This window comes from Saxophila tyrrhenica (assembly GCF_035928015.1).
Source record: "Saxophila tyrrhenica strain CCFEE 5935 chromosome Unknown scaffold_4, whole genome shotgun sequence".
NCBI lineage: Eukaryota > Fungi > Ascomycota > Dothideomycetes > Mycosphaerellales > Extremaceae > Saxophila > Saxophila tyrrhenica.
Genome location: NW_027041736.1, coordinates 1,193,610 through 1,220,011, shown reverse-complemented (window position 1 = coordinate 1,220,011; position 26,402 = coordinate 1,193,610). Strand labels below are relative to the sequence as shown.

The 26,402-nt window shown below is 56.3% G+C and overlaps 14 protein-coding genes across 14 annotated transcripts; 8 read left to right on the top strand and 6 right to left on the bottom strand.

The window, feature by feature from the left end:
- Window positions 1–137: 137 nt before the first annotated feature.
- Window positions 138–607, top strand: LTR77_003143 (uncharacterized protein; the record flags this gene model as incomplete). The annotated part of the gene is made up of 2 exons (XM_064800400.1): window positions 138–244; window positions 310–607. 2 exons carry the CDS (start codon window positions 138–140, stop codon window positions 605–607), a joined length of 405 nt encoding a protein of 134 aa, XP_064661739.1.
- A 243-nt stretch (window positions 608–850) lies between these two features.
- On the bottom strand, window positions 851–1,954 carry LTR77_003142 (uncharacterized protein; the record flags this gene model as incomplete). Its single annotated transcript, XM_064800399.1, has 1 exon — window positions 851–1,954. One exon carries the CDS (start codon window positions 1,952–1,954, stop codon window positions 851–853), a length of 1,104 nt encoding a protein of 367 aa, XP_064661738.1.
- Window positions 1,955–2,299: 345 nt separating this feature from the next.
- LTR77_003141 (uncharacterized protein) lies at window positions 2,300–3,172 on the top strand (the record flags this gene model as incomplete). The annotated part of the gene is made up of 1 exon (XM_064800398.1): window positions 2,300–3,172. The coding sequence occupies one exon, from the start codon at window positions 2,300–2,302 to the stop codon at window positions 3,170–3,172; it is 873 nt and encodes a 290-aa protein (XP_064661737.1).
- A 140-nt stretch (window positions 3,173–3,312) lies between these two features.
- TFC4 (transcription factor TFIIIC subunit tfc4) lies at window positions 3,313–7,014 on the bottom strand (the record flags this gene model as incomplete). The annotated part of the gene is made up of 1 exon (XM_064800397.1): window positions 3,313–7,014. One exon carries the CDS (start codon window positions 7,012–7,014, stop codon window positions 3,313–3,315), a length of 3,702 nt encoding a protein of 1,233 aa, XP_064661736.1.
- Window positions 7,015–7,374: 360 nt separating this feature from the next.
- On the top strand, window positions 7,375–7,922 carry smd1 (Sm snRNP core protein Smd1; the record flags this gene model as incomplete). Its single annotated transcript, XM_064800396.1, has 3 exons — window positions 7,375–7,388; window positions 7,481–7,530; window positions 7,585–7,922. The coding sequence occupies 3 exons, from the start codon at window positions 7,375–7,377 to the stop codon at window positions 7,920–7,922; spliced, it is 402 nt and encodes a 133-aa protein (XP_064661735.1).
- Window positions 7,923–8,357: 435 nt separating this feature from the next.
- LTR77_003138 (uncharacterized protein) lies at window positions 8,358–8,676 on the top strand (the record flags this gene model as incomplete). Its single annotated transcript, XM_064800395.1, has 2 exons — window positions 8,358–8,456; window positions 8,506–8,676. The coding sequence occupies 2 exons, from the start codon at window positions 8,358–8,360 to the stop codon at window positions 8,674–8,676; spliced, it is 270 nt and encodes an 89-aa protein (XP_064661734.1).
- A 126-nt stretch (window positions 8,677–8,802) lies between these two features.
- LTR77_003137 (uncharacterized protein) lies at window positions 8,803–9,248 on the top strand (the record flags this gene model as incomplete). Its single annotated transcript, XM_064800394.1, has 2 exons — window positions 8,803–8,843; window positions 8,903–9,248. The coding sequence occupies 2 exons, from the start codon at window positions 8,803–8,805 to the stop codon at window positions 9,246–9,248; spliced, it is 387 nt and encodes a 128-aa protein (XP_064661733.1).
- A 742-nt stretch (window positions 9,249–9,990) lies between these two features.
- On the bottom strand, window positions 9,991–11,480 carry LTR77_003136 (uncharacterized protein; the record flags this gene model as incomplete). The annotated part of the gene is made up of 3 exons (XM_064800393.1): window positions 9,991–11,251; window positions 11,328–11,409; window positions 11,468–11,480. The coding sequence occupies 3 exons, from the start codon at window positions 11,478–11,480 to the stop codon at window positions 9,991–9,993; spliced, it is 1,356 nt and encodes a 451-aa protein (XP_064661732.1).
- Window positions 11,481–15,921: 4,441 nt separating this feature from the next.
- On the bottom strand, window positions 15,922–16,606 carry LTR77_003135 (uncharacterized protein; the record flags this gene model as incomplete). Its single annotated transcript, XM_064800392.1, has 2 exons — window positions 15,922–16,406; window positions 16,462–16,606. The coding sequence occupies 2 exons, from the start codon at window positions 16,604–16,606 to the stop codon at window positions 15,922–15,924; spliced, it is 630 nt and encodes a 209-aa protein (XP_064661731.1).
- A 150-nt stretch (window positions 16,607–16,756) lies between these two features.
- On the top strand, window positions 16,757–18,186 carry INT6 (eukaryotic translation initiation factor 3 subunit E; the record flags this gene model as incomplete). Its single annotated transcript, XM_064800391.1, has 2 exons — window positions 16,757–17,919; window positions 17,973–18,186. The coding sequence occupies 2 exons, from the start codon at window positions 16,757–16,759 to the stop codon at window positions 18,184–18,186; spliced, it is 1,377 nt and encodes a 458-aa protein (XP_064661730.1).
- An 860-nt stretch (window positions 18,187–19,046) lies between these two features.
- Window positions 19,047–19,665, top strand: LTR77_003133 (uncharacterized protein; the record flags this gene model as incomplete). The annotated part of the gene is made up of 2 exons (XM_064800390.1): window positions 19,047–19,115; window positions 19,246–19,665. The coding sequence occupies 2 exons, from the start codon at window positions 19,047–19,049 to the stop codon at window positions 19,663–19,665; spliced, it is 489 nt and encodes a 162-aa protein (XP_064661729.1).
- Window positions 19,666–20,224: 559 nt separating this feature from the next.
- On the bottom strand, window positions 20,225–23,332 carry LTR77_003132 (uncharacterized protein; the record flags this gene model as incomplete). Its single annotated transcript, XM_064800389.1, has 1 exon — window positions 20,225–23,332. One exon carries the CDS (start codon window positions 23,330–23,332, stop codon window positions 20,225–20,227), a length of 3,108 nt encoding a protein of 1,035 aa, XP_064661728.1.
- A 1,295-nt stretch (window positions 23,333–24,627) lies between these two features.
- On the top strand, window positions 24,628–24,999 carry LTR77_003131 (uncharacterized protein; the record flags this gene model as incomplete). Its single annotated transcript, XM_064800388.1, has 1 exon — window positions 24,628–24,999. The coding sequence occupies one exon, from the start codon at window positions 24,628–24,630 to the stop codon at window positions 24,997–24,999; it is 372 nt and encodes a 123-aa protein (XP_064661727.1).
- Window positions 25,000–25,452: 453 nt separating this feature from the next.
- Window positions 25,453–25,947, bottom strand: PKR1 (SMK killer toxin resistance protein; the record flags this gene model as incomplete). The annotated part of the gene is made up of 2 exons (XM_064800387.1): window positions 25,453–25,467; window positions 25,504–25,947. 2 exons carry the CDS (start codon window positions 25,945–25,947, stop codon window positions 25,453–25,455), a joined length of 459 nt encoding a protein of 152 aa, XP_064661726.1.
- Between the last annotated feature and the right edge of the window lie 455 nt (window positions 25,948–26,402).

Genomic DNA, 26,402 nt, shown 5'->3' with positions numbered 1-26,402 from the left:
GTAGCGGCGGCACTTTGTTCTGTCGATTCGAGAAACGCGCAGAAGCCTCACCGCATCCCACTTGCCAGGCATTGTCGGCTGACCATGTCCTCTACCTTCGCTCATTGCCATACTCTGCTGTATATCTTTAGCCCAACATGCCCTCCAGAGACAAAGAACTCGAGATCCGCATAATAGACCTCGAAGAAGCCACATGGCGTGCCCTCCAAAAAACCGGCGAGGGCATGATCCCCTTCATAACTGAGTAATCCTCCCCCCACCGAAACCTACCACCCCGGGCATTCCCACTAACCTTACCTCCTTGCAAAGCGACTGTATAATGCAATTCCCCCTCGGCATGAAAGTGACCTCGCGCTCAGAACCATCCGTCCACGAAATCCTGCGCTCCCCGGCCTTTATCCCTTGGAAGTCCTTTGAGCTGTCCAAAATCGACGTGCAGCCTTTGGGCAAGGACGCGGCGATTGTGAGTTATCTTGCAAGAGCGACGCGGCCGGCGCAGGATCCGGAGGATAAGGATACGGCGTTTGAGGCGCTGTGCTCGAGCGTTTGGAGGTGGGATGGGGAAAAATTCGCTCTGTGTTTTCACCAGCAGACGCTTACGGAGTGAGGCTGGTTGGATGAGGAGGGAGAAGAGTAGGAGAGGGGTGTGGATGTGACGAGGAATGATGGCGAAGAATTCTCGGGCAAGGTGCAGGACGCTCTTAGAGGTTCCGTACTGCTCTGGGTGGGGACAAGATGAGACCTCAGCAGCACCCTGATCTCAATCTAAAGATTTATGTTCTGTGTACAGGGCAAGTCGCTCGGGTATCTTGAGAAAGCACAATATGTCCAGTGCCCACATGGCGACCACTCACCAATAGTCGCCGTACTGACCCAACACCGTGCCCGCTCGCAGTTCTCCATGCGCTGCGCCGAGTGCGTCGAAGTGGCTAGCGATCTCGAGTCCGCGCAAGCGCTCGTTCTCCATATCGTTCCACGTCCAATCCTCATCCTGGCGAGGGGTGTCGTCTGCAGCTGAGCCCAGCTTACTGCTCACCTCCGCCACCACAGCCTCAGGGCTGACAGCCGCACTGTTCATTGCAGGTGTCTCCGCAGCCGGCGCAGGAGTTGGCGCAACCGACTCTGTTCGCGGCGGCAAACCCACACCCACAGGTCGAGGAGGCAGCAAGCGTGACCTCTCCAGCACAATCTCCGGGTTAATCGTCAACCGACCTTTCTTGAAAACGTACCTTGCCACGCTCGTGGCAAAGATATGCTTCGTCAGATCCTCGTCCTCCTTCTTCGCCTCCGCAGCCTGCTTCCTACCTCGCTTCCAAGGCTGCAGGGCATAGCTATCCGGCTTGATCGCACCCTTCTTCACAATATGACTGACGCAGTATATCCATTTCCTATCCCACGCCAGCAGTCTCGTGTATATCTCAAATTGCTGCAAAGGCTCAATCTGCCGCTGGAAGAAGCAACTTACGCCTCCGAGTGCCAGAACGTATGTCCCTTTGGCTGCTGTTGTGTCTTCGGGCAATCCTTCCTCGTCTCCTCGATTCAGCCTTGCCAGTCCCGTCCGTATTATGCATCCCATCAAATTCGCTCGCGCAACGTCCAGGTCGGCGAAGTATGTGCTATTCGATTTGTGGAAATTGTAGTCGCAGTCGTAAAGGGTGTTGAAGGAGCTCGTGATCATTGGCGCGAACAGGTGTTTCGGTTTTTGTACAGTCGGCTGGAAGTACAATTGGTACGATATCCCTCTTAGTACCCGAAGATGCCAGAAGCCCGGCAGATTCTTGAGGTTGAGCAACGCGAAGATGAGGGCTAAGACGCGGTAGGCGTTCTTCAAGCCATTGGGTCCGAGATGTCGCGTGATGAAGTCGCGTACGGAGGGTAGCGCGGAGATTCCGAGGATGGCGAAGGAGGTGGTCGCAAGGGTTGCTATCGCCTTCAGGCGGGTCGCGGCGGACATTGTGAAGGTGCTTGTGGGCGAGGCGAGTTGTCGTTGTCGTAAAGATGCAAGTACCAGAGACAGTCCCAAAGAGGAAGCACTGTGCGCCGAGGCTAAACATTCCACTCCCTTCACATGCACACCGACATCAGGCTTGGCCCGTAGGATGGCGAAGGGCGCCGACGAACAGGAAACATTCTCTAAACTGCGTACGGGCGTATATACCGGAGTAGGGACTTTTGCCATACCGTGGGCCGTTCGGGCCACTTGTCCTATATCTAGCTCCATCAGCACTCGGACTCGTCCTCGCTGACATGAAAGGAAGAATAAGTCACTTCACACTACTCCGGTCCGGTATCCTTAACAATGGCCCAACCGCACATCCCAGATTTCGTCCACTTGAGTGACACCATCTCCCTGTACAAACCCCCGCAGTCCAACGGCCACGCCGCTCCTTCCCCTCTCCACCCGGACGAACCATCCCTCGTCGTCATCTGCTCCTGGATGTCGGCCAACCCCAAACACATTGCCAAATACACCGACGGCTACCGACGCCTCTACCCTCAAGCCGAGATCCTGCTGGTTGAAGCCAGCCTCCCCTCAATCTTCGTTGGTTCCGATGTGAAGCCCGCCGTCGACTTCATCGCATCCCACATCCAGGATAATCCGACGGAATCGCACACCCATCGGCCTGTTGTTCTGCACATGTTCTCCAACGGCGGCGGGAACAATGCTGCAGACTTAGCGTCTCGACTGTCCGAACGGCATGGAAGTCTGGTCTTCTCCGCCACCATCCTCGACAGCTGTCCCGGTCGAGGAGGGGTCTCGAGTGGCGCGGAGGCAATGTCGTTTTCGCTGCCGAAGAACCCTGTCATCCGCTTCATCGGATGGTATGCCTTGTACGCTTTCACAGCGTGCTACGTTGGGACCGTGATTGCGCTGGGTCTGGAAGACGCCATCTCCCGGATTCGACGGATGCTGTTGGATACGACGATACTTCATCCAAGTATTCCGAGATTGTATCTATACTCCAAGGGCGATGCACTAGTCAACCCTGAGCATGTTCATGAGCATTTCGAGGAGGCTAAGCGGACGGGCTATGCGAATGTTCGGGAGGAAGTGTTCACGACCGCTCCTCACTGTGCGATGTTGAACGAGGACGCTGAGCGGTACTGGAACGCTGTCAGGGCTTGCTGCAGTGGTAAAGGGAAGGCTGCGAATGGGAAGCTGGAACCATAGATTGTACATACTACAGCGTTACTTATACACGGATATTTCAAGGTCCAAGGCAGCCTTCGCTTCAACTCTCCTCCAGTATGCATCCCCAATAAAACAATGCCGAGTGGGTATCTTCCTACTGAAAAACCAAAAACGCCACTTCACAAGACTAACCACGCCTCAGTAAGCGTGCGTGCAGCAGCGTCGTTGCCAACCGCAGCGTACATGCTCTTCAATGCCAACGCCGCTTCGCGCGCATAGTTTTCCGCCTCATCACGCTCCCCTCCTTTCGCCTCTCTCTGCACCTGCGAACTCAGCTCCAACACTTTCTCATAAGCGGGCACCGCCAAATGCGTCATCTTGAGCAGATGCCACATGCGCGCCATGTTGTACTCTGCCTCCTGAATATGGCCAACCTTCCCACTTGCTACACGAAGATCGTAGTAGCGATGGAGGAAAGCCAGAGCTTGCGCCACTTCGTAGTGACTAGTGCTCAACCCTTTCCGCGCGGCATGAGCTCCGTATACAGTCGAGATGCTGAGGTTGATGACCACGTTCTCCGGCTCAATGGCGAGAGCGCGAAGGAGGTACGGCAGTGCCGCGATGCTCGCTTCGCCGTACGAACTGTGGCCGATCGTGTGGGCGTAAGTCGTCAGCACGCCTGCATCAATTGCTGGCTGCGCATCACTAGCTGCTTCCAGCTTCTTGTCCAGCTTGCTACGGTACTTATCCCACTCGTACTGGTCGCGTGCTTCTGACGGCATGGACATGAAATCCTGCTCATCCACAGCCGCGGATAGCCAGTTGTGGGTCTTCCTGCTGTAGAATCTCGTTTCTCCGTAGCCGAGCCTACTGCAGGCTGCGATGAGGTGGGTGGTGGCCGCAGAGCCGTGAACTCGTTCAATACGCTTCGTTAGTTCCAGGACGAATCGCGTGTCGTTGAACATGAAAGCACAGCACAGGCTGACGGAGAGTGTGGCCTTGCTCAACTCCGGGTCCTCCCGAAAAACGTTTGCTGGCTTGAGCACACTGTTCAAGATGTGGTAGCATTGTTGATGGTCCGACCTTTGAGCGTATCGAAGGGCGAGGTTCGAGAAGATGCGATGCCACTCAGCAAACGTGAGTCCGTGGAACTCCGTCTCCGCAGTACTGGCAGATATCGCAGTGCCATCCATTTGACCAAGACTGGCAGCAGTCTCCAACAGCTTCTTCCTCGTTGCCGTCATCTCGGCCACCATCTCCCTTGATTCGGTATCGATACCGGTCCGGAGCCCTGTGAAAAGCTTGTCTCGGTGTCGCATCGGATAGAACTCCTTGATCAGCTTGAACTCATTCGCCATCGCGGCGGCATGCTGTATCCACTCGTGGGCAATGGCCGGACCGCGGTTCTTGTCTGCCTCGGGCCACAACTCTGTAAGTTTTGCGTACCTCGACTCTACCCGTTCCTTCTGCTCTCGAAGCGAGTCCAAGTATCTGCCTCGCCGCGCGAATGTAGGCCCCTGTGCAGCCTCACCCTCAATAGCGTTACCTCCCTCGTCATTGTTCTCGCCCGCATGGTTCACTTCATCGACTTGGTCCTCATCTTGGGAGTCTTCGCTTTCATCTTCTGACGAGTCTGGGACGTCACCGAAAGTAGGTTGTATAGGAACAGGAGGAGTGGCTTGTTCAGATAGCGGATTCCTAAGCGGTTTCGCTGCGAGTGGCTTCAACTTCTGGGGCGGTCTGCTGGGCCGTGGGGGAGAAGGCGGTCTCACGCTCTCTGCCGTTACTTCCTGTTCGTCATCAGAACCGTCAAAAAGATCGTATTCCGCGTCCGTTTGCGCGTTCGAAATCTTCCTTGGCTTTGGCTTTAGCTCTCTCTTCTTCAGGCGCCGGCAGGCCGTGACATATGTGGAGAGGTTGGCATGCCTCAGTGATTCAGTGCGACCGATCCCGATGAGCTCGTCGGCAATAGGGAGAGCCTTCAATGATCGAGAGGTCGACTCATAAAGCTTGATGAGATTGATCCGGGCTTGGGTCTCTTGCGCGTCAGCATTGATGACCTTCTTGTAGCATTCCTCTGCCTCGTCGTTGCGTCCGACCTCCCGGCAGCATAGCGCGAAGCTCATCCAGTATTCGCGCTTCATCATGCCCGACACTGGCTTGAGCCGGTCGTAGAATTCAACGGCTGCGCCATACATGAAACGTGCTCGGAGGTTGTTCGCGACGTCCAAGAAAAGGTCGGCAAGGTTGTCGATGTCTTCTGGGTCGCTCATTTGACGGAGAGGTTCGAAATGTCTGAAAGCCTCGCTGTGGCAATCGCTACCCATCTGCAGGCGAAAGATCCCAAGCTTTACACGAAGCTCGATTGGAAGACCAAGGCCATAGAGCGAACTGTCCTGGCTGGCAAGCCCTAACTGCACTTGAGGTAAGAGTATCCTTCGTTCGGGTCCTTCGTCGAACTCTCGATCATCTTGAGTGACATCCTCCCAGAATCTCTCCCGATGACGGCCCAAGAACCATCTGGCGATGCGTTTGAGATCCTGCAAGCCCTTCCAAGCGGGACCAGTCTTGATGACCATCTCCAGATACATGTTGAGGTGGTCCCACTGCTCCTCGGCCGGTCCAAACGTGGGCTGATTCGATTGCAGATAGAAAGCCCGCTGGTAGAAATCTATCGCCCCACGTATGTCGTCAAGCAAGCCAGAAGTATCGCACAGCTTAGCATACTGCCACAGGATCTCCAGGTTTTCGGGGTGTAGCGATAGTATTGTCGCGCACTCCTTCCTGGCCTTGTGCCAGTAACCCACTTCACAGTAGAGCTGCATCCTTGCACGTCGGGCGCTGAAGTTGTTGGCCTCGAGCTTGATGGCTTCTTCGTAGCATTTCAGAACAAACTCCCGCTCGACCTCTGATATGTCCTCGCCCTTCAATGCCCGCAAGCGGTTGGCCACCTCGACCCAGGTCTCGGGATCTCGCTTCACTGGCGCACCCGAAGCAAGGACCTGAATAGACTCGATCTCTAGTCCTTGCTTCTGCGTAATCTCGAACAGCAGTGAATATGATGCCCACACCTCAGGGTTGACTTTGAGCGCAGCAAGGGTGTACTCTTTAGCAGCTTCCAGATCATTGTCAAGATATGCTGTCGTCGCTCGGGCTTGCAAAGTCTTGTATTCGTGGCCAGGATCCGCAATCGCCTTGCCTCTACCTCTACCCCGAGGCCGAGCCTTCCTCGTCCCCATGGCCTCTCGGGTGAGCCTTGGCTTCTTGAAGAGATCCTCATGTTCAGTCCCTTTGAGTGCTTTCTTCCACCCTCCTCGAACACTACCTCGACCACTGCCTCGAGGTCGGCCGGGCCCCTTTGCGCGCACAGGAGGTGGCGGTGGTGAGTTCCGGGTACTGATCAACGAGAAAGGTGGATGTTGCTGCGCTTGGCGAGTGAAGCTGTCGAGTCTATCGTTGTCTGGGAGGAAATGAAAACCTGGAAGAGCAAGCGGTCCCCTGTTGGAAGCGGCATGGCTAGTATCTGTCGTGAAGGATCGAGGTTGATCCGCTGGAGCACGATCGTAGACAATGCCAGAGGTGGGGTCGGCCCAGCGTCGACCTTCACGAGCGTTATTGTTCAGCTGGCTGAGATTGAACAAGGCCTTCTCGCCCAGTTGGTAGAAGTCCGCAAGCGTGCTGAAACCACTTCCTGCCGCTGACTGTGAGGAGGTCGCGGGTGGGGTCGTGACAGGCGGTGACTCTCCGTCGAGAAGTCCATTCTCCGGAAGGTACAGAGCCGGTCCGTTGTCAGAAAGGGCCGGATATGGCGTCGAGCTTGCGGCCTCTGGCTCTGGGTAGTTGTCATGGGGACCATCCTGCATCAGAGTGTCTTCGTCCATATCCTCGAAGTTGGTGGCGTCTCGAATGTCAGCCGATCTCGAGAGGCAAGGCGAGCGGTCTGTGTCTCTTGCAGCTGTTCATGGAGTCTGTGGCGCGAGCAGATTTTTAAATGCAGACGGCAAGCTGCTCACTGGCTTCGTTCTTCTTCGATGTGATGTCGTGGGAAGACTCGACGGCTCATTCGCAATTTGACCTCGAAGCGTGACTAAGCGCAGTCCAACCTCACTTCACGACTCGCGCAGAATTTATCGAGCACAGCGCAACGACGACGCATTACTGCGACAACACCACAATCCCGCCTCTACGACTGCATCCTTCGCCCAACCGAGACACGCGCAACAGCGTATACCGCCACAACCATGAAGCTCGTCAGGTAAGCGACTACTCCAAGCAGCCCTGAAGCTGTCGTGTGCTGAACAACGATTGAAGGCTGCGACTGCGAGAGCCTGGCTGACGGGCGCATAGGTTCTTGATGAAATGCACGAACGAGTCGGTCACGATTGAGCTGAAGACTGGTAAGGAGCGCATTGCGACACTACTCGTCCGAGCGCATCGCTAACAGTATGGAGGCACCATCGTCCAAGGCACCATCGCCTCGGTCTCTCCCCAAATGAACACCTCACTACGCACTGCAAAGATGACGCCAAAGGGAGGCTCGCAGATCGCGCTCGACCATATCAACATCCGCGGCTCGGAGATTCGATACTTCATCCTCCCCGACTCGCTTCCGCTCGACACACTTCTCATCGACGACGCACCGAAGCCGAAGAACAAGGCGAGGAAGGAGACAGATCGTGGAGGCAGAGGTGGTCCGGGCGGCCCAGGAGGTCGCGGTGGGATGAGAGGAGGCGGGCGCGGAGGGCCCAGAGGTCGTGGCAGAGGAAGGGGAGGCGGTCGCGGGTTCTAAGGAGGTATTTGTTTGCTATGCACAAGCGATATGGCAGCGGCGGCAGTGGCAGAGGCGCAGGATGTATCGAAGCCTTCCGGTGCGCGAATATGACGGCAAGCAGCACGGCAGCATAACGACACGCTGCACCAACACCTCGATTCGGTTTCAAATGCAGCTATCTCGGAGATCGGAGGCAGACTGTGCAATCTATGTGGGTTAGCGAGAGCTCAAAGTGAAAACCGATCACATGCACGACTCACTGAGATTTATCACATGGAGCCCCTGATCCTCTCAACCATTTTTCAACCAAGTGTCTTATGACCACTCGAACCCCTGCCATCCAACCTTCTTAAACCATTCGACTTCCTACTACCAACCTCCTACCACTAACCACTCCACATCCTCCTCTTCCCTCAATCATCCCACAACCTCCTCTTCCCGTACACATAAAGCATGTCCGACACCACAACCATGGCAGCCCCATCCAACCTCACCGAGAACGACCGCAAGTTGCTAGTCAACGCCTGGAATTGCTTCAAGACCACCCCATCCGTACGTCTCCCATCCCCTTCCCTCCCGCCCTAGCCTGACCTCCCTCCAGGTCGACAACACACGCCTCCAAACCATGGGCAACTACAAAACTCCCGCCAGCGCGACAGCCTGCTACCTCGCGGCGCGCAAAAAAATGCTCAACGCCGACGGCGCGAAAATGATCGACAACGACCGCAAACTCATCGTCATGGCGTGGCAGTGCTTCCGAGCGCCGCCGTAGGTCGACTATAAGAAGTTGCAGGCGAGGGGCGGGTATAAGACTCCGGCGAGCGCGACGGCGTGTTATTTGGCGGCAAGGAAGAAGTTGCTTGGTGGTGGTGGTGCTGCGACGGCGAAGGGGCCTACGATGAAGGCTACGACGAAGGGGACGAAGAGGAAGGCGGATGAGTATGTTTTCTCTTTTGTGCTTCGTTTTTGTGTTGGATCCAGGGCTGGATGATGTGAAGTCGAGTGCACCTGAACAAGTCTTTTTTCGAAACTTGCTTCCAACACAACCCCTCCCCACCAGGTACGACCAAACCCAACACCGAAGACGAGACCGAAGACCAGGTCATCAACCCATCCAACAGCCAAATCAAAGAAGAAACCAACGACTCAGCCGAAACCAGCGACAGCACCACAGCCCGCCAACTCGACGCCGCTGTCGAAGACGACATCAAGCCCGAGACGACCACCGGCAGCGAAGTTGGAGGTTTGGAGGAGGCTGATGTGCAGGATAGTATTGAGGGGGCGGAAGCTGAGGTCGCGGAGGGGGAGGGGGAGGGACACCTCTTCCAGACGGCGCGGGAGTAGCTTGAGGCTCAGGGGGAGGAGGTTGCGTGAGGTGTGGATATAGCTCGAATGAAGTGGGAGGGGGTGAGCGAGATATGACTATACGAGTGCCTGGCTTGGGGTGGCGGAGGTGGACTTCACTACTGCTGCAGTGTGCATTGTGCAGAGGAATGAAGCTCGAGCATCCTGCATTGGGCTTTACTTAGAGCGACGAGCATAGATCATGATTTTACAAGAAACAAGGAATGGAAAATTGCAGCAAGCGAACAGATGTGCTCATTTCAGATTATCTCTAGATGTCGATGCTGTTATTGATCATTACTACTAATCATGTGCTTCCAACTTATCGAGCCTTTCCTCAGCGCGCATGGTGCTGGATGCCGGCTTCACCCATAGTCCCCTGCGTTTTTCGTTCCTCCTCGCGTGATTATCGTTCTCCAGCCGCATATACATCGTCCTCCGCGAAGCGCCTTCGCCGATTGCGGCGGAATCGCTCCCTCAGCCGTGATAACCGTTGTTCATGTGCTGAAGAGATGGGTGTCTGGATGCTCTCCACGGCCGCAGTGCGACGGAGGCATGGCTAGTGTTACAAGTGGGATTGAAGTGAAGGCCGAGAATGTCTGATGCCGTGCGATGGCGCATTCTTTCAGCTTCATCGCTTTCCTGGCAGACTCTTTTGCCGTGATATGCCGGCAGCCACTGGCTTTGCCTCTCTCGAGATAAGGAATTTATTCGATCAGCATTGATCGAATCCCGGAGTAGCTCAAGCGGGACCAGCGTGGATGTCGCCGTAAATGTCCTGTTCAAGAAAGTCGTTGAACAGCGGCTCGTTGTAGCCGGGAATGCCAGGAGTGACGTGCCCGCTGTTGCCACCACTGGCGCCACCGAACGGGTCCATGCCGAACATGCTGCCCATGGTGCCGTCGAAGCCGAAACCATAGCCGGGCTCGGTGAATGCTGAGTTGAGAGGTCCGGTGCTGGCAGAGTTCGGTGTGTCGTAGGGACCGCTGTTCGTATCGCAGGTCAAGTTCGTGTCCAAAGCTGTGCCGAGGGTCTGGTCGAGGCCGACGGAAGTGTTTGGCAAAGTCTTCGAATTGCCACTGGATGCATTGGGCTTGTAGCTGTAGAACGGCTGCTGCGGGACCTTCATGGGGAAGTCGTTTGACGGCCCGAAGAGGTCAAAGGCTGGGTAGTTGTCTGATCCCGCGAGTAGCTGCTGCGTGTCCATCGGGAGGTTCGTTGTGAAAGGTCCAATGGCGTGGCTCATCGTCTGGTAGGGCGATGCGCTTTGCTGGGTTTGCTGCTCGGGCGAGACAGCCGACGGTTGCTGGAAGGCAGGTGTTGCTGGAGCTGATGGGTGTGATGAATAGCTCGAAGACCTCTGCGCTTGCTGCACCGGGTTCTGCGGTACGGACATGCGACGCTCATCTCCAGTGGCAGCCGGTGCAGGTGTTGTCCGACCGGACTGGTTGTATTGATAGTGTGAAGACCACTCCTGTGGTGTAGCAATCGATGCTGACCGTTGGTGGTACTGCGGCTTCATCTGTTGCTGCTGTTGAGCCTGCTGCATGGGGTATGGACTGTGTCGAGAGCTTGTAGGGCTCCTGTTGAGCTGTTGTGGAGGCATCATGGAGTTCTGGTTAAACTGTGGCATCTGCATCATGTTCGGGCTGACGAACTGTGCCTGGTTCCTGAAGTCCTGGTTGCGAAACTGTGGGTTGTGCTCGAGTGTGCTGTTGACAGCTTGGCCAAGCAATCTTTGATGTTCAAGCTGAACTGACAGCATCGACTGCAACCGACGGCTAAGCAGGCCATCCTCAAGAGGAAGGTGCGATGTGACACTGCGATATCTCCAAGGAATGTCATCATCTTCCTCCTCGTACATTTCCTCATTCATCACATCTTGCTCGGTGACGCGCAGCGCCCGCCCGGTGCGCTTCTTGTGGATATCGGAGGCTCTTCGTGCTGACTCAACTCGAGCCTCAAGACTGCGGTCGCTTCGTCGCGACGCGGCAATGTAGGCTCTGCGTACAAGTCAGACCTGGCACAATGTGCGACGCGAGCAGATGAGCACGTTGGGTTGTGGTGGGACGAGCTTACCTCTCTTGGTTCTCCTCGTGGGAGCGCAGTGTTCGCTCCGGCTTGACAGGCTTTATGGAAGGTGTATTACTCGGCACATTTCCTGGAACAATCCGTCAGACGACACAACTCAGCGCGATTGATGGTTTGGGTATGCTTACGGTGTGGAGGCATGTCGAGGTAATCGACGTCGAGTTGCTGTCACCAAAGAGGGACGGACCCGTTATAATCGAGTGGCGAGAGGGGTGAGTGAGGAGTGCGACGAATGGTTATCGAAGCAGTAATGTGGAATAATTCCAAGGGAATAGAGCAGATGGTAGTCGCTATGTAGGAGCCGTGGTAGGCGAGGTGGCAAAAGGCGTTCTCTAGAGCGGAAGGTTGCTTCTCGCCGTGCGGGGGCGGCTGTGTTTTCCTAGGTAGCCAGCGACGAACGGAAGGCTTATCCTCCGGTCGGCCAAGTCAACTCTGATTGGAAATACAATGAGTCTGCTTTGTGAAGACGATGGCAGACACTGAATGGTGTGTTGGAGGGGGAAAAAAGTGAGCTTTAGAATGTCGAGGGAAAAGGACGAAAGACACTAGAATCGGGGAGTGGCATATTTGAGATCTGTCCTACATTGGCGCTCGCCGCTCGATCGTCTTGGGCGCTGGCATTGACGGAGCAACAGCTGCCGGCTGTAGAAGCGAAGAGGAGATGGCGCCGCTGCGGGAGGTGATTGGTGTGATGAGCTCGCGCGGCCAATGCGGCCATGCTGTATCGCCGATCGGTACCTCTGGTCCACACGAAAACTGAGATCCCGCTAGAGCCAGATAGGAAGGTCGCTGGTCGTCGGGCGAGGAGTCGGCGTGATGAGCTTCCAGGTCGTTCAACGAAATCTCCGCGCTCTGTGGTAGATCGCCTGCCACACTGCCGCATCTTCCTCGCGCTATTTGGAACGCACACCTGGCTGCTCTATCGTGTCGCCAGGAAGTAGATTGCGCCTTGCATTATCGCGCATCGAGCATGAAAGAGGTTCTTCATCCGCGGTGGTCCTCGCTACTGATCTCCACGAGCTTGGAAGGGTGTGCCGTGGGGCGACAGATCTTGCGTGGGTTGCAGAGTTGAGATTCGGAAGGCTCTCCGAAAAAGCTCCTGCTGGCATCTCCCGCAACTCTCCAAGCGAGGTCGCTGCACCGAGGTGGAGCAAGACAGCGAGCACTCGATAAAGTTTCTATTCCCGTGCGATGCTCATTGGAGGCATACGATCGCAGTGTGGAGCAGAGTGAGATTGAGTTTTCCCGAGTGAGATTGGCGAGATTGATGCTCTTCCGCGCCAGATAGTGTCTACGATCTGGCACCTCCACCTACGACAGTGTGACGGATGCAGCCCCTTGCCTCCAGATCTGAGCTGCGGGAGGCGCTGTTTCCGAAGATCTAAGATCTTGCATCTCAAATACTGCATGAAGGTGGAAGCAAGGGTCCTCATCTCTGCAAGGAGTTGCCATTGCAAAAGCTACGCTCCATGTTATTTCTTTGGAAGCTTCCTCAGGCTACACGTAGATAGGAAGGCGGTATGCGACGGCGGAGCGTCCAGTGCGATATCTGGCACGTTGGAGCGAGCGATTGACATCACTCTGCTGCCATCTTCTGTCAGAGCAAACGTTTACTGCCTCGGCACCTGCAACATCGTTTGAGGCGCCCGGACTTGAACCCGACTGGCTAATCTGTAAAAGAACGCCGTGGTGGGTCTTGCTGGAGACACGAAGCACGGCAATCGGGTAGTTATCGTCCCGTTGACGTGTTGCAGACTCGTCTGCGCGAGATTGTTGACTCCCACAGCATAGCATCATCCACTGACCCTGCGAGTGCGAGAGTGCTGGAACTCTCGCACGCTGCCGCGCGAGATCTATGGGCTCGTGTCACTGGAGGGTGATGAGATGGCACGGTGACACGACATCAGCACGTGAAAAGCCCAATCTTGCGCACCACAGGCACCAGAACCATGTCGAAGCGATGCACCCGACTCCTGGGAGGGCGGATCTCACCCTGTCGTGTCACGCTGTGCCAGTAGACCGGTGGACTGCCACGTTAGCATGCAGTCCGGTACGTGTCCGCGTAACAGAGCCTTCGGCATGGAAACGTCACTGCGATGCTCATCCTAAAAGCCTGCTTTCCAAAACCCCAGTGAATCTTTCTCTCCCACGACAAAATCCTAGAAAGCCATCATAGCAGGATCGCGGCCAGCATGGCGACCAAAAAGACCAGAGACATGTTGTGGTTCGTATAAGCGGAGCAGTCTCTTGACCGGAAGCCAGACCAACTGACTCCTTTCTTTCTCTTCGCCATGTGAATCTCATACCCGAGGCGGAGTTGAATCCGTTGATCGGACAAAAAAGGCGTCGACACATTTACCGGCGGCAGTCTGCGTAGGCACCAATAGAGACTTTCCAGTCCGCACTGGGCCTGACCTTTACCGTTCACCATTGGGTGGATGCCGCCGCAGTGGTCCAGGCACAATCGAACCATATTGATGGGTTTTATGATCTGGTGGCGCGACAGTTTGAATTGAGTTTTGCGGTTAAAACCAGCAGCCCCTTCTGGCCGCTCTCGCCGGTCCAAGCGGGACGTGAAGCCGCTGGCACATCCATGGTATCCTCTCTCGCGGGCATGATTGTCCCTCGAACGGCTCTGCAGCAACACAAGCACGAAGATATCTGCTGCCGTCCATACCGGTGTCCCCTCACACCCAAGCCGCCAGCGAAAAACACAAGAACCACTAGGCCTTCCTCCCGCCAGCGCAGACCCTCTTTCATCCCGCTCCAAACCAAACACACTGCCCCGATCTGCACGGTCCGCCAGTTCGCGCCATCCCCGCGCTCGTGCCGTGTCGCAACGATCCAACCACAGCACGCCCACGGATCATCCTCCCGTGCTGCTCGCAGCGCACTACGACCCGTTCTGGTAGGCCCATCACCACATCTTCCAAGACACGGTCGTCTATAGGCGAATCACACGCTCTGGCGGGACGGCTGGAGCGCTTATGCAGGCCGGTTAGTGAGTAGTGGGCGATCGGATGGTGTGTTCGAACGCAGGTGATGACCTCGAGGCTGTGGTAGGTATGCAGGGCCTAGCGAAGTGTATATGTCGACATGGATTCCCTTTCCTTGTCCTTACACTTCCCGGTTCCTACTTCTTGCTCATATGCGGTGTTGAACTTTCTGTTGACTAGGCCTGGTTATGGGACTTCAGTTTCGGGCCACTACATCGACAAGCCTTCCATATTCACACTGACGGCTCGGCAACACTGGCTCGGACTATAGCCTCCATCACACAAGAACCACCGCCGCATTCATCCAACGAATAATCTTACCCGGCAAGGACATGCACAACTAAACCCTCCTGACAACCACGAGAACCCAGTCGCACAACGAAACTCTCTCCGCCTTCTGGCCCGTCTCGACTCCACCGCGCAATCCCGCTCCAACCCACCAGCCCACCCCAACGGACCCTGTCCCACAGCCCAACCCCAGCAATGTGCCGCTGGGAATGGTCCGTCTGCCCGACCTGCCAAGCCGTCCTCGACATCGTCGACGAGCAGTGCGCCCTCATGACCCGCTACCTCAACTGCGAGAACGGGCAGGCGTTCCGGTCGCCGCGGGTGCATCGGGTGGTGTGTTTTGATTGTATTCGTTGGAGGATGTTTAGTATTCAGAGCGCGATTGAGGAGGCGCCGACGGAGGGGAGTGTGGAGGGGTGGTTGGGTGGGGTGGAGGGAGTGGAGAGCGTGGTTGGGTCGACGGAGGAGGGGAGTGTGGTTGGGAGTCCGGGGTGAGGAACGAGCGTGCTCTCTCTGGGGAAAGGAGGCAATGCGAGGATGTATGATTGACGAAAGGCTCTACGTCGTCCTGTCACTGCTGCAGGGGGGGTTAGCGATGTCCAGACGTATTCGACGTATGCGCGCGAGAAGCGCAGGGAATCGGCCGCGCAATCCGGCCGACGGGAGAAGCGGATTTTATGGCAATGAGGGATCCAAGAAACGCCTGGGAGAGCAAGATGAGAGCGGGAGGCCAGCGTGGCCCATTCGCGGAGCAAAAAGCGTGCGACGTGGATAGATAGATGTGAATTGAATGTACAACAGTAGCTGTGTAAGGAATATGAACAGACCATACTCACCAAGCAAACCTCTCATATTGACCTCCTGATGAGCGGTGAATGTCGAGGATCTCGAGGGTTTGTCTGAACTTCGACAGGTCTTTCAAGCAGTGAAGCACGCTGGATGTAGTGTACATTGGACTAGCATACATGTATGCCAGCCTGATCGGTCCTTGAGCGACGATGGACTGGCAACCGTCGACTGTCGACCGTAATATAAGCGTCGGTGAAGCTCGTTGTGGTCGACGCGAGTTGGCAATACCCGTAATTCTTCCTTCCATGTACGCTCTGTCAGCGCACTACGCCCTAACTGTTCGGCCGTCTCAGATAGAATGACAGCGCCACTCCTTGCAGTTCTGCGCCCATACTCGAAAGCTCCACGCAGGTTGGTTCTGCGCCTGATCCCATCGATGTGCCTGGCGCGTGGACCAGCATCATGAGTGGTGGCTGCAATGGCTTTCCTCGTATGCGTCTTCTAGTTCCCTAGAACCTCCTCTCCCTCAGAAACTTCTCGACCTCCGGCTTGTAATGACCCTTGATGACCACCTGCCGCGTGACCCCATTGACCACCACCCTCTCATCCTCCAGACCCACGCGCTTTCCAAGCATCCTTCTCAAATCATTCCTCAGCGTCTCTACCTCACCATCTACTTTTCGAACCAGCGTCAACTTCAGGTTTCCGCCTCGCTTGCTGTCGGTGTACACGGGTAGCTCGTTACTGCGCGTTCTGTTGACGAAGTAGGCCAGGTTCGGGGCTGACTGCTTCTCAGGTAACGGCGTGACAGGCTCTGGACGTAAGCGATGGGGGGTTGGAGTAGCGTAAGGATGTTGGCGTGTTGGGTACTGTCGCTCCTTTGGAGGATGGGCGGCGCGGCGGGAAGCTTTGGAGATTTTAGGGCGAGGGAGCGAGGGGACGTGGCGCGGCGGGTAGGTGGCGGAGGCTGTTCTGGATGCGAGGAGGTTGCGGTCTAGAATGGCATACGATTAGTAGGTGCTCTTCAGTGGATTACTGTAGTAGTATACCTTCTCTGCGCTGTGGTTTCTGCTGCTGCGCGGACGATGCGAGGCATTGCGGACTGGTGGAGAAGCACAAAAAATGCCTGACCGTTGAAGGGCGCGGTAGTCCCAGTGGGCGGAGGAATGGCATCAATGGCGCGGTGGAAGGCATTGCGGCGGTGGATAGAGTCTTGACAATCGTAAAGCTGGTCAAGGAGTGCTTCTTCACATGCCCGACCAGATGCGGACTAGCGCACTTTGCAAAACGCACAGCCAAAAGTTCAACGTCAGAGGCCAAACTTCGACAACACCACCACCCAGCATGGCAGACTCCAAACCACCGGGCGCGAGCGACATGCTCAACGGCGCCCAACAGCAGGCGAAGACGCCCCAGGAAATCGCCAAAGAACACAACCTCCTTCCCAAACTCCTCCCGAACCTCGACCGGCATCTAGTCTTCCCTCTCCTCAACTTCCAGGAGGAAGAGACGCCCGAGGATGAAGACACGACCGAGATCACGCAGCTCAAATATGGCCTACTCAAACAGACGAACATGAGCGACTTCGTTGGCGACCTCTACGCTCAGCTCAACAACCTCTCAGAACGGCCACAAGAGTTTGCGAAAAAGCGCGAGGATGTGCTGAACCAACGGCAGCAGTATGAAGAGCAGACCGAGAAGATTCAAGGCCTGCTGTCTGATGCAGATGTCATCGGCAACCTCCGCGCAGACAAAGTCAGCAACATGAACTACCTGAAGGAGACCCACGGCGTGACCCCCGAAATGGTGGACGGACTGTACGCATACGGCCAGTTCCAGTATAGCTGTGGAGACTACAACAGCGCTGCAGAGTTACTATACCAGTTCCGCATCCTCAGCACCGACAACGACAAAGTCAATGGCGCCACATGGGGCAAGCTCGCTAGCGACATCCTGACCACCAACTGGGAGAGCGCCATGGAGGAAGTGGCCAAGATCAAGGAGAGCATCGACACGAGACTGTTTAACAACCCGCTCGCTCAGCTGCAACACCGCACTTGGCTACTCCACTGGTCACTGTTCCCATTCTTCAACTACGAGCAAGCCCGCGATACTCTGACGGAAATGTTCTTCTCTCCCGCCTACATCAACACTATCCAGACGTCGTGTCCATGGATCCTTCGCTATCTGGCTGCGGCTGTTATCACCAACCGTAACCGACCGGGTGGCAAGAACAGCTACGCCCTCGGCAACTACCAGAGGCAGCTGAAAGATTTGGTGAGGATCGTGAGGCAGGAGCAGTACGAGTACAACGATCCCGTCACTGGCTTCATCAAGGCACTGTACGTCGACTTCGACTTTGAGGAAGCGCAGAAGCGTCTTTCGGAAGCCGACGAAATCCTGCGCTCCGACTTCTTCCTTGTCGCCGCCTCTGATAATTTCCTCGATGCCGCTCGCCATCTGATCTCCGAGAGCTACTGCAAGATCCACCAACGGATTGACATCAAGTAAGTTTAGTATCTATACAGTCGGAGATCGTGCACTGATTCATTCTATCTAGGGACCTCTCCCTCCGCCTCGGCCTCAGCGCAGAAGAAGGCGAGAAGTGGATCGTTAACTTGATCAGAGATACCCGAGTAGACGCCAAGATCGACTACAAGGCCGGCACTGTTTTGATGAATCACCCGCCGCAGAGCGTGTACCAGCAGGTCATTGAGCGGACAAAGGGTGGTTTCTTCAGGACACAGGTACTGAGTGCTGCGGTGGCGAAGTAAGATTGATGCATGTGGGCACGGCATTCGCGGAGTGGCATGGAAGGTGAAATGAATCAAAGAGCGATGGGCGTTCGAGGAGTACTAGTATGTGAGAGCTGTCACATTTAACGGCGGGACCCCAGCGGAGGTGGCAGGGTTGCTCAATGTTACACAGCATCGAACCTGCAGATGACAGGGGTTCATGCATGGATCAAGAACGACGGACAACGCCAAGAACGTTGAAGATATTCACGATACATCTCGAATCGCCACCAGCAGACTGTCGGACGTCGTCGAGAAGATGTGAGTCATTTCTGGCAGAATGTTGTTCATGCGATGCGGCAGGAGCGAGAAGCGTAGGTAGGAAGATGTCCGTCTACAAAAAGCTGCGTGATCTGTCAACTTGCTTCATGTCCTGTTCATTTTTATGAAAGTTCACGTTGGCCCTGACTTCACATTGCCTTCAAATTGTATCAAGGTTGTGCTTCATTTGCAAAGTTGTCGCCTCGACGCAACCCAGCGTCTTCACATGGAGTTCATCAGAAGGGTAAGCATTCCATTCTCTTGCACGCTCCCTCAGCCCAACCACCCTTCGACTAGATCGTCAGCCTTTCTTCTAACTACCAAGCTGAATCAACTCCTCCATCACTCACCAGCAACAACCTCATCTGCACCGACCTGACTCCTCATCCCCCCCACCAAAGAGGTGGACAAGCCCAGCCCAACCTGTCCGCTTTCCATGACCTCACTTCATCTCGTGCACCACTGACTTTTCTCCAACTAGCCTACAAGCCCTTCACAACCCGCCCTCCAGACCTCTCACCAAACCCGTCACAACCCATCCACAACCAAAACAAGAAACCCAGAACACTCCTACCGCCATGCCCCTCTCAGCAACCCAAATGCGCAACCTCGCCCTCGCCTGGCAGTGCTTTGAGACTGAGCCGAAGGTACCTTCCCCATTCCCATTTAACACCCATCCCTCCCCAATTCCCCCTACCCTCCCTTTCCACGGCACCAGACCCCGCCCCTGCGCTCACTTCCCAGATCTCGAACTGGTACTAACAAAAAGGGGCCCAGGTCGACTACGACAAATTCCATCGCCTCGCCGGCCTGGCCTCCGCCCACTCCGCGCGCGAACTGCTGCGCGTGACGAAGAAGAAGTTGCGGGAGGAGTATGGGGATCCTTCTTCCGACGTCACCGCCTTTGGCAAGGGTACGGGGACGCCGAAGGCCACGCCGTCAAAGGCGACGCCGAAGAAGAACACGCCCATGCCGGCTGCTAAGGGTACGCCGATGACGGGGACGGGGAAGAAGAGGGGGAGGAAGGCGGCTGGGGAGACGGAGGGGGACGGTGTGAACGGCGAGGAGGGGAAGGAAGATGGGGACGATGAGGAGAGTCCGAGCAAGAAGGCTAAGAACACGCCCAAGGTCACGGTGAACGTGAAGAAGGAGAAGGAGGGTGGCGACGACGACTTCGGGTTCGCGGACTTTGATTGATTCGAAAACGTGGGCGTGAAGGGGGGATGGGAAGTGAGGGGAGGGAGGGGGAGGTTGGCTGGGGTGAAGGGTTGTGGGGATTGTGGTTGCAGTATGAACATTTGATCTGCGGTCTGGACGGCTCGATTAACAGGAGAGCGTCACAGCAGACATCAATCAGCTATTGATCCAGGCGATGAACGATTGGGAAGACATAGCAGCACAAGCACCCATCATCCACAGCCCTGCACACACCTCTCACACACGTAGCACTTGCATGGGCAACGAAAGGCTACTGAACTGGAGCAAAGAAGCAAACTTTCCCTATCACACAAAAACACACCATAAGGTAAGATAAAACAACCTCATCCCATATCCACAGAAGTAAGTAGTAGGTACCTAGCAAAGCACATATCCCCCCTCCCCCACTGCTCCCTCTTTTCCCAAAACACAGGTAGTTGTTAGGTCTCCAATACTCCTTGTATCTCCAACTCAAGTCATGGGTCTTCTGTCATAATGTACACACGCTCCCCCCATTCCTCCTTCTTCTCGCTTCTTCCTGCTCCCGCTCTGCTTCGTGCTAGCTGACCGCCTGCTGCATGCTCATCTCAAACAACCCACACAGCAGCCGCAGCGCCGTCTTATCCGCATCCGGATGCGTGAGCGCGCCGAGAATGACATTGCTCGTGGGCACGCCGTTCCATTTCTGCACCGCCACCGCCGTAGAGCTGTCTTTTTCTTCCCCCTCGGCATTGCGGGTCGAAGAACCATTCACAGCCCCGTTCTGCTGGTGTTGTGAAGCAGCAGCGCCGACCTTGCCAGCTTTCTCCACCAACCGCTTCATCATCGTCAGCGCCCGATGCGCGATCAACCTGAACGTATCGTGATCGAGCCCCAGGTCCCGCGGTTTATTGCTCATCGGCTGATGCTGCTGCTGCTTGTCCACCGACAACACGGCCGCTAAGCTGAGCAAACCCGTCGCCCAGCCGTCCTCGCTCTCCACCCACGCGCGTGCGAGCTCGGGCTCATTGCCGGGCATGAGGGAGGTCAGGATGTCGGCGGCGAGCATACCTTGCGTGAGGTATGCTTTGCGCGCTTCGACGATGCGGAGGAGGGTGCCGGTGCCCTGGCGCGCGACGCGGTTCGGTAGGACGGAGATGGAGAGGGCAAAGGCGCGGGTGAGGAGGTCGAGGGGCGATTCGGAGATGGCGAGGGAGGAGGAGGAGGCGGTGAAGATGCTTTTGTACAGCATACGGTTCGGGTCTTGGCGGGCGAGGAGTTTGGCGAGGCAGTCGACCGCCGGCGGGAGGTAGCGGTGGACGAGCGGCGCGAAGCTGGAGAAGCTGATTTTGCCGCCGCTTTCGGAGTAGCTGGGGGCCGGTTGGGGGGCGAACGCGAGGAGGAAGTGTAGGATGTGGAGGGCGTCGTCGCGGCTGGGGAGTTCCAGGCTTTGCGTGATGTTGGAGAGGAAGATGATCATGTCTTTGTAGAAGTCCTGGGTATTGTAGAACGTGCGCAGGAGCATGTTGCGCGTCCCGAGTAGCCGGATGGTATCGCTGAGCCATTTCAAGAGTGAGCTTTGTGTCAGTAGTCGATGGTTGTGCTCGTAGAAGGAGAAGTTGCGCAGGATTGTGGTGATGGCGATCACCTTATCGGCAACGCGGTCCAAGTCGTATGCCTTCGTGCCCAGCGTATGTACTTCTTGCAGTGTCTCGGCTTCTGCTCGACTTGCCCTCATGATGTCTTCATACGGCGCCAAGTCCAATGCGTCCGACACCTCGACAGCCTCATCAGAAAGCTTGTCCACCTGCTCTTCGGCACAGTCGACGATGACATCCATCAGATCCTCGCATTTCTCCAGATCGAAGGCCACGTTATGCTCGTTTGAAAGCATCGCAAGCGTGTCAAGCGCATACCTCACCTCGGCATGGATTCCAGATGCAAGACTCAGCGTGATGGCTCTCGTGTCGACCAGCCCCATCTCAGTAATCGATGGCATGTCCGGTCTATGTCTCGCGATCGCTTCGCCAACGGCCGTCATACTGGGAACATCCAGGCCACCATACGACCCATCCGATCCGGCAGTCCGCGCGGCTGGAACGTAGTTCTTACTTTGAGGCGCCTCTTTGGCCAACGGTGAGGTCGCCGCTTCTTGCTTGACTGACGGCGAGCGCTGTGGGGCTTTACCGGCAGACATTGGAGATGGAGCAGCCGCTCCGCCTTGAGGTGTCATCTGCTCGGGTTTTCTCAGACTGCTGTTCCGCCGATGCTGAAGCATCTGCTGTTGCTGTTGTGGCGTGACCATGCCATTCTGTGGTAACTGCGCGTTCGCTTGGATGGGTGTTGCTTGAGCTTGCTGTTGCTGATTCTGCTGGAACTGCGCAAGCTGACTTTGCTGCATACCGGCCTGCATCTTCGTCGGCGACGCTTGATCAGGACCACCAACCCCCGCCATCTGATGCGCATGCATCCTTGCCTGCTCTTGCTTACTCGCCTGGCCGCCCTGCTGTCTGGCCGCAAACCACGCTCGCTCATAATATCCTATAGCATGATTGTGCAGTTGCTTGAGCTCTTCAGCCGCCATGGGAACAACATTCTGCGGGAAGCCCAATCTGGCTGCTATGTTCGGCCAAAGTCCGCTTTGCTCCACTCTGGCAGAGCCGCCTAGTTGCGTAGTGGCCGTCCAGAGCATCAGGTAGTCCACCGGCCGACCAGCGATGATGGGATGTTCGTCAAAATGCTTGTTTTGCTGCAACGCGTGGCTCTTGAGTGTGTTGATGAAGCTCGCTCTCTTCTGCTGATGCTGTTGTACTTGCAGCGCGCTCGCATTCATCTGAGCACCAGCCTGTCCGTTCGCCATCGGGTTGGTGCCCCTCTGCTGGCCAGCATTGTTCATTGCCTGATTCTGTTGCGCGCCCATCGGACGCTGCATCATGCTGCGGTTCCGCATCTCCGCTGTTTGCTGCAGGAGTCGTTGCTGATACATCTGCTGTATCTGTTGAGAGTTTCTCATATTGCCCATATTGTTGCCCAACTGGCCTTGCGCAGAGTTACCCATCCCTGCCATGCCCATATTGCTGTTGCCGCCCATTCCAAACTGCTGGTTGAAGCCGGCCATTGGATTTTGTTGCGGCATGCTCGTCGGTAGATTTGAGATTTGTGAGTTGGCGGGTGACATCTGGTTCCCATACCCGCCCTGCTGCTGCTGTTGTGGGAAGGGACTCGGCGACGCGTTCTGCATGCGCTGCTGTGGCTGCGTGGGTGGTCGGAACTGCTGGTTCGACATTGTGGGTGATGGAGTGGCATTGTTGGAACCGGCCTGTTGTTGGAGATGCGCGTATGGAGTGGGAAACTGCTGTCCTGCTTGCTGGTTTGAGAAGGCACCACCAAAGTTGGGAGTCTGCGCGCGCGAGCCCTGGCCTTGCACCGGGGAGCCAGATATACCGTCATGCGGCCGTTTCGCGGGTATCACCGAGCCCGGCTGGAAGGTCTGGCTAGGGTATAAGGAAGGGTTCGGGGTGGAGGAGGAGGTCCCATTCTGGAGACCCTGAGTGAATTGGCTGAGATCGAGGTTGTTCGCATTGCCGTTGCCCAGGTTGGAGTACATCTGCGAGGGGTTGAGGTGGCCCTGTGCGGCCTGATTTTGGGAGAACATGCCGTTGGCCTGGCCATTGGCCCATTGGTTCATCGTCGTCGCAATCAGCGCGGTCGCCTGTGGGAGAGGGCATGGTCAGCGACGGCAGCAGCAGTAACGGGGCGGGCGCGCATGGCCGAATGAGGCAGTCGTGAGCGTGTCATGTGAAAGGGAAAGTGAATGTAAACAGAGCTAGCGCGGGAAGGGCAGTCGCGTTACGCGTGCGTGCGTGCCTGCCAGCCTCTGGCAAACGGTGAGGATGCGATAAAGCCAGCAGCAGTCAGCCGAGAGCCCACAAGCGGGGGCGGTCGGGCACGCAGGCAAATCTATGGGCGCATCGTCGTGCAAAGAGCTAAGCGGCAAGAGCAGGCGAGAGTGGGAAATGGTGATGACTTACCCAATGGCCAAGGTCGTCCCGATGTCTCCGAGTTATTGTTTCGCGCCCGTGGGTGATGATGGATGAAGCGCATCTCTTCTGCAGAACCCGATGGCGGAGTAGGGGCTTGGCTGCTTTACTAAGCCCCTCGCGACGAGCAGGTCAACTCGAAAACCACGCCTCTACAGAGATCACTTGACAACTTCTACAGAAACACGACGCAAAACAACGCGACAGCAGCCTCTCCGCCGGCAGAACAACCATTCCACGCAGATATTGAAGCTTGGCCAGTGATGAACCAACTCCTTGTCACCGAGACCGTGCACCCGCGCATTTGACGTCGAGCTAAAACCGGGGACTGGAACCTCTTCCTCCAAGCACATCCGGCTCATCCTCTTGCTGTTTCGCAAGCGATCCGTTGCCCGCGCTCTGTGTTTCCGATGGACTGGTGCTATCGGTCTGTCGCCAGACCTGGCAATCACGAACGGTGAGCCGCGTTGCTAGAGGCTGCATGGCACAGCCAACAAGGAAGAGGTATTTTCCATGAGGCGTACCTTAAGCGAGTACTTGTACCTCTCTTCCAGGCAGTAAGCAGACGATCGCCTGCCGTCAGCCTTCTCAGCTTTTGGCGGGGCCCGAGGCTGTCGAGAAGGACCCCAAGTTGTCCTCATGCTGCCGTCTACCTACAGAGTCGACCTTGCATACCGTTACTTTCAAGCGACTCGGTCACGTGCGTCGATACACGCTGCTAAGGCAAAAGGCAAGCGAGCCGAGTGCACGTCCATCTTTCATCTTTCGATACCATCAATGACATCTCTACTCTCTCTTCTACTTTGACTTATCCACCAAACTAATCTACTTCATCACACACGTCTCTCACTAGGCTTTCTGGCCGAGATCGTTTAGCATTGTAACAACTTAGAACCGAAGACAAACAACGCGCCACCCATCCCCTCTACACCAAGCACCAACCATGGGCTGGTTCTCCACCACCTCCCCCTCCACCACCTCCCCCGAACCCTCCCAAGACGGCGGCTTCATCGCCCCCGACCGCTCCGCACGCCAACAATGCTGGGAAGGCCGCGACGCCTTCTTCCAGTGCCTCGACCGCAACAACATCGTCGACAGTGTCAAAGAGAGCGACAAGGCGCAGAAGGCGTGCGCGCCGGAGTTGAAGGCGTTTGAAGGGGCTTGTGCGGAGAGTTGGGTGACGTACTTCAAGAAGCGCAGGGTGTTTGAGCATCAGAAGGAGCAAACGATGAAGAAGCTTGCGGCGGAGGGGGCACAGCCGTTGGATCCGGCGACGGCGGGGAGTGTGAATGCTGCGGGGGCGAAGGGGAGGTGAAGGGGCTGGATTTGTATGGATAGATGGATTCTCCACTTTTGATGAAAAGAGACGACCTTGCGGGCTTTGAGAGAAAGCTTTGGGCTTTGGACGTTGCGGAAGTTGAGGAAGTAGCCACGATTGGGACCAGAAGCGCCAGGAAACCGGAACCAAGGCATACCAGAGGCTGCGGGACGAAGACACAGCTTCACGAAATGCGGATTCGTGGAAGACAGCTCAGGCCGGGGAAGCATGACGGGGCTTACATGGCAGTCGTAAAGTAGAGCGATGGCCTTTGTACCGCGCCAGCCTGATAGGCTTGTTGTAGCTCGCGAAGCAGGTAGAGCCTAGAGGCCACGCGGCTTCAATGTACCATATGTCTTAATCCATTCGCATAAACGTGCATCATCTCCATCATCACTCATGACTCCACACCCTCAATTCACCATCATCTCCCGCACAGCCAAACGAACATCATCGATCCCCCTCCTGCGACACCCTCTCCCACTCACTATCCGTACTCACATCCCCACTGCCATCCTCCTCCACCCGCCTCTGCCTCGCCTCCCCCTGCTCCAACCCCGTCACAACCACCCCACCATGCCTCCCACCACTCCCCGCCATCACCTCTCCCGTCCCCTGCCCCTCCTCCTCAACCTCCGTGCTCTCCCCCTCATCATCCGCCGAATCCTCCACCTCCCCCTTCTCCTTCCACCCCTTCCCCTTCTCCCTCCTCTCCCTCTTCCTCAGCGCTTCGGCTTCCTCCTCCTTGACCTGCGCCGCCCGCAGCTCCGTCGCGAACCAATTTATGCTCCACCATAGGCCTCCGCACAGGACGGAGAGGATGGCGAAGTGGTAGGAGTAGGTTGCGATCAGCAGCACGAAGAGGAGGAGTTGGAGGGCGGCGAAGGTGATGTTTGTGGCGAGGAGGAGGGGGGGTGTGGGGCCCGGGGTGAGGATGGAGTTCATGAGGGGGGTGAGGAAGGACATTGTTTGGTAGATTGGTGGGGTTTGGTTGGGGGTTGGAAGGGCTGGTTGGGTCGGCGGGCTGGGGGGTCCTCGTGTATGTGTGTTCGTGGAATGGTTGGTTCTTGGTTTAGAGAGTCGTGTATCGTGAGTCGTGTTAACGTCCAGTACTGTGCCGGCGGTTTGCTGTTGGCTTGTACCTCGTACGCCTTTAGATATGTACGCTGTTGTTGCTGGTATTCGGACGTGTACTGTATGATTTCGCTCTGTATTTTAGACAATTCTCAATCACATGCGACTATCACAAGCTTCAGGCATCACGATAGCAAGGCAGACAATCACGAGATACGTAGGCGCCGGGCGTTTGTGAGCTATCGGCAAACGCGCTTCTCGCTGGACGTCATGCCGTCGGGCTGAGGTCCGTTCGCTGTACCTGCCTGCTTGGGAAGTGTTCACTT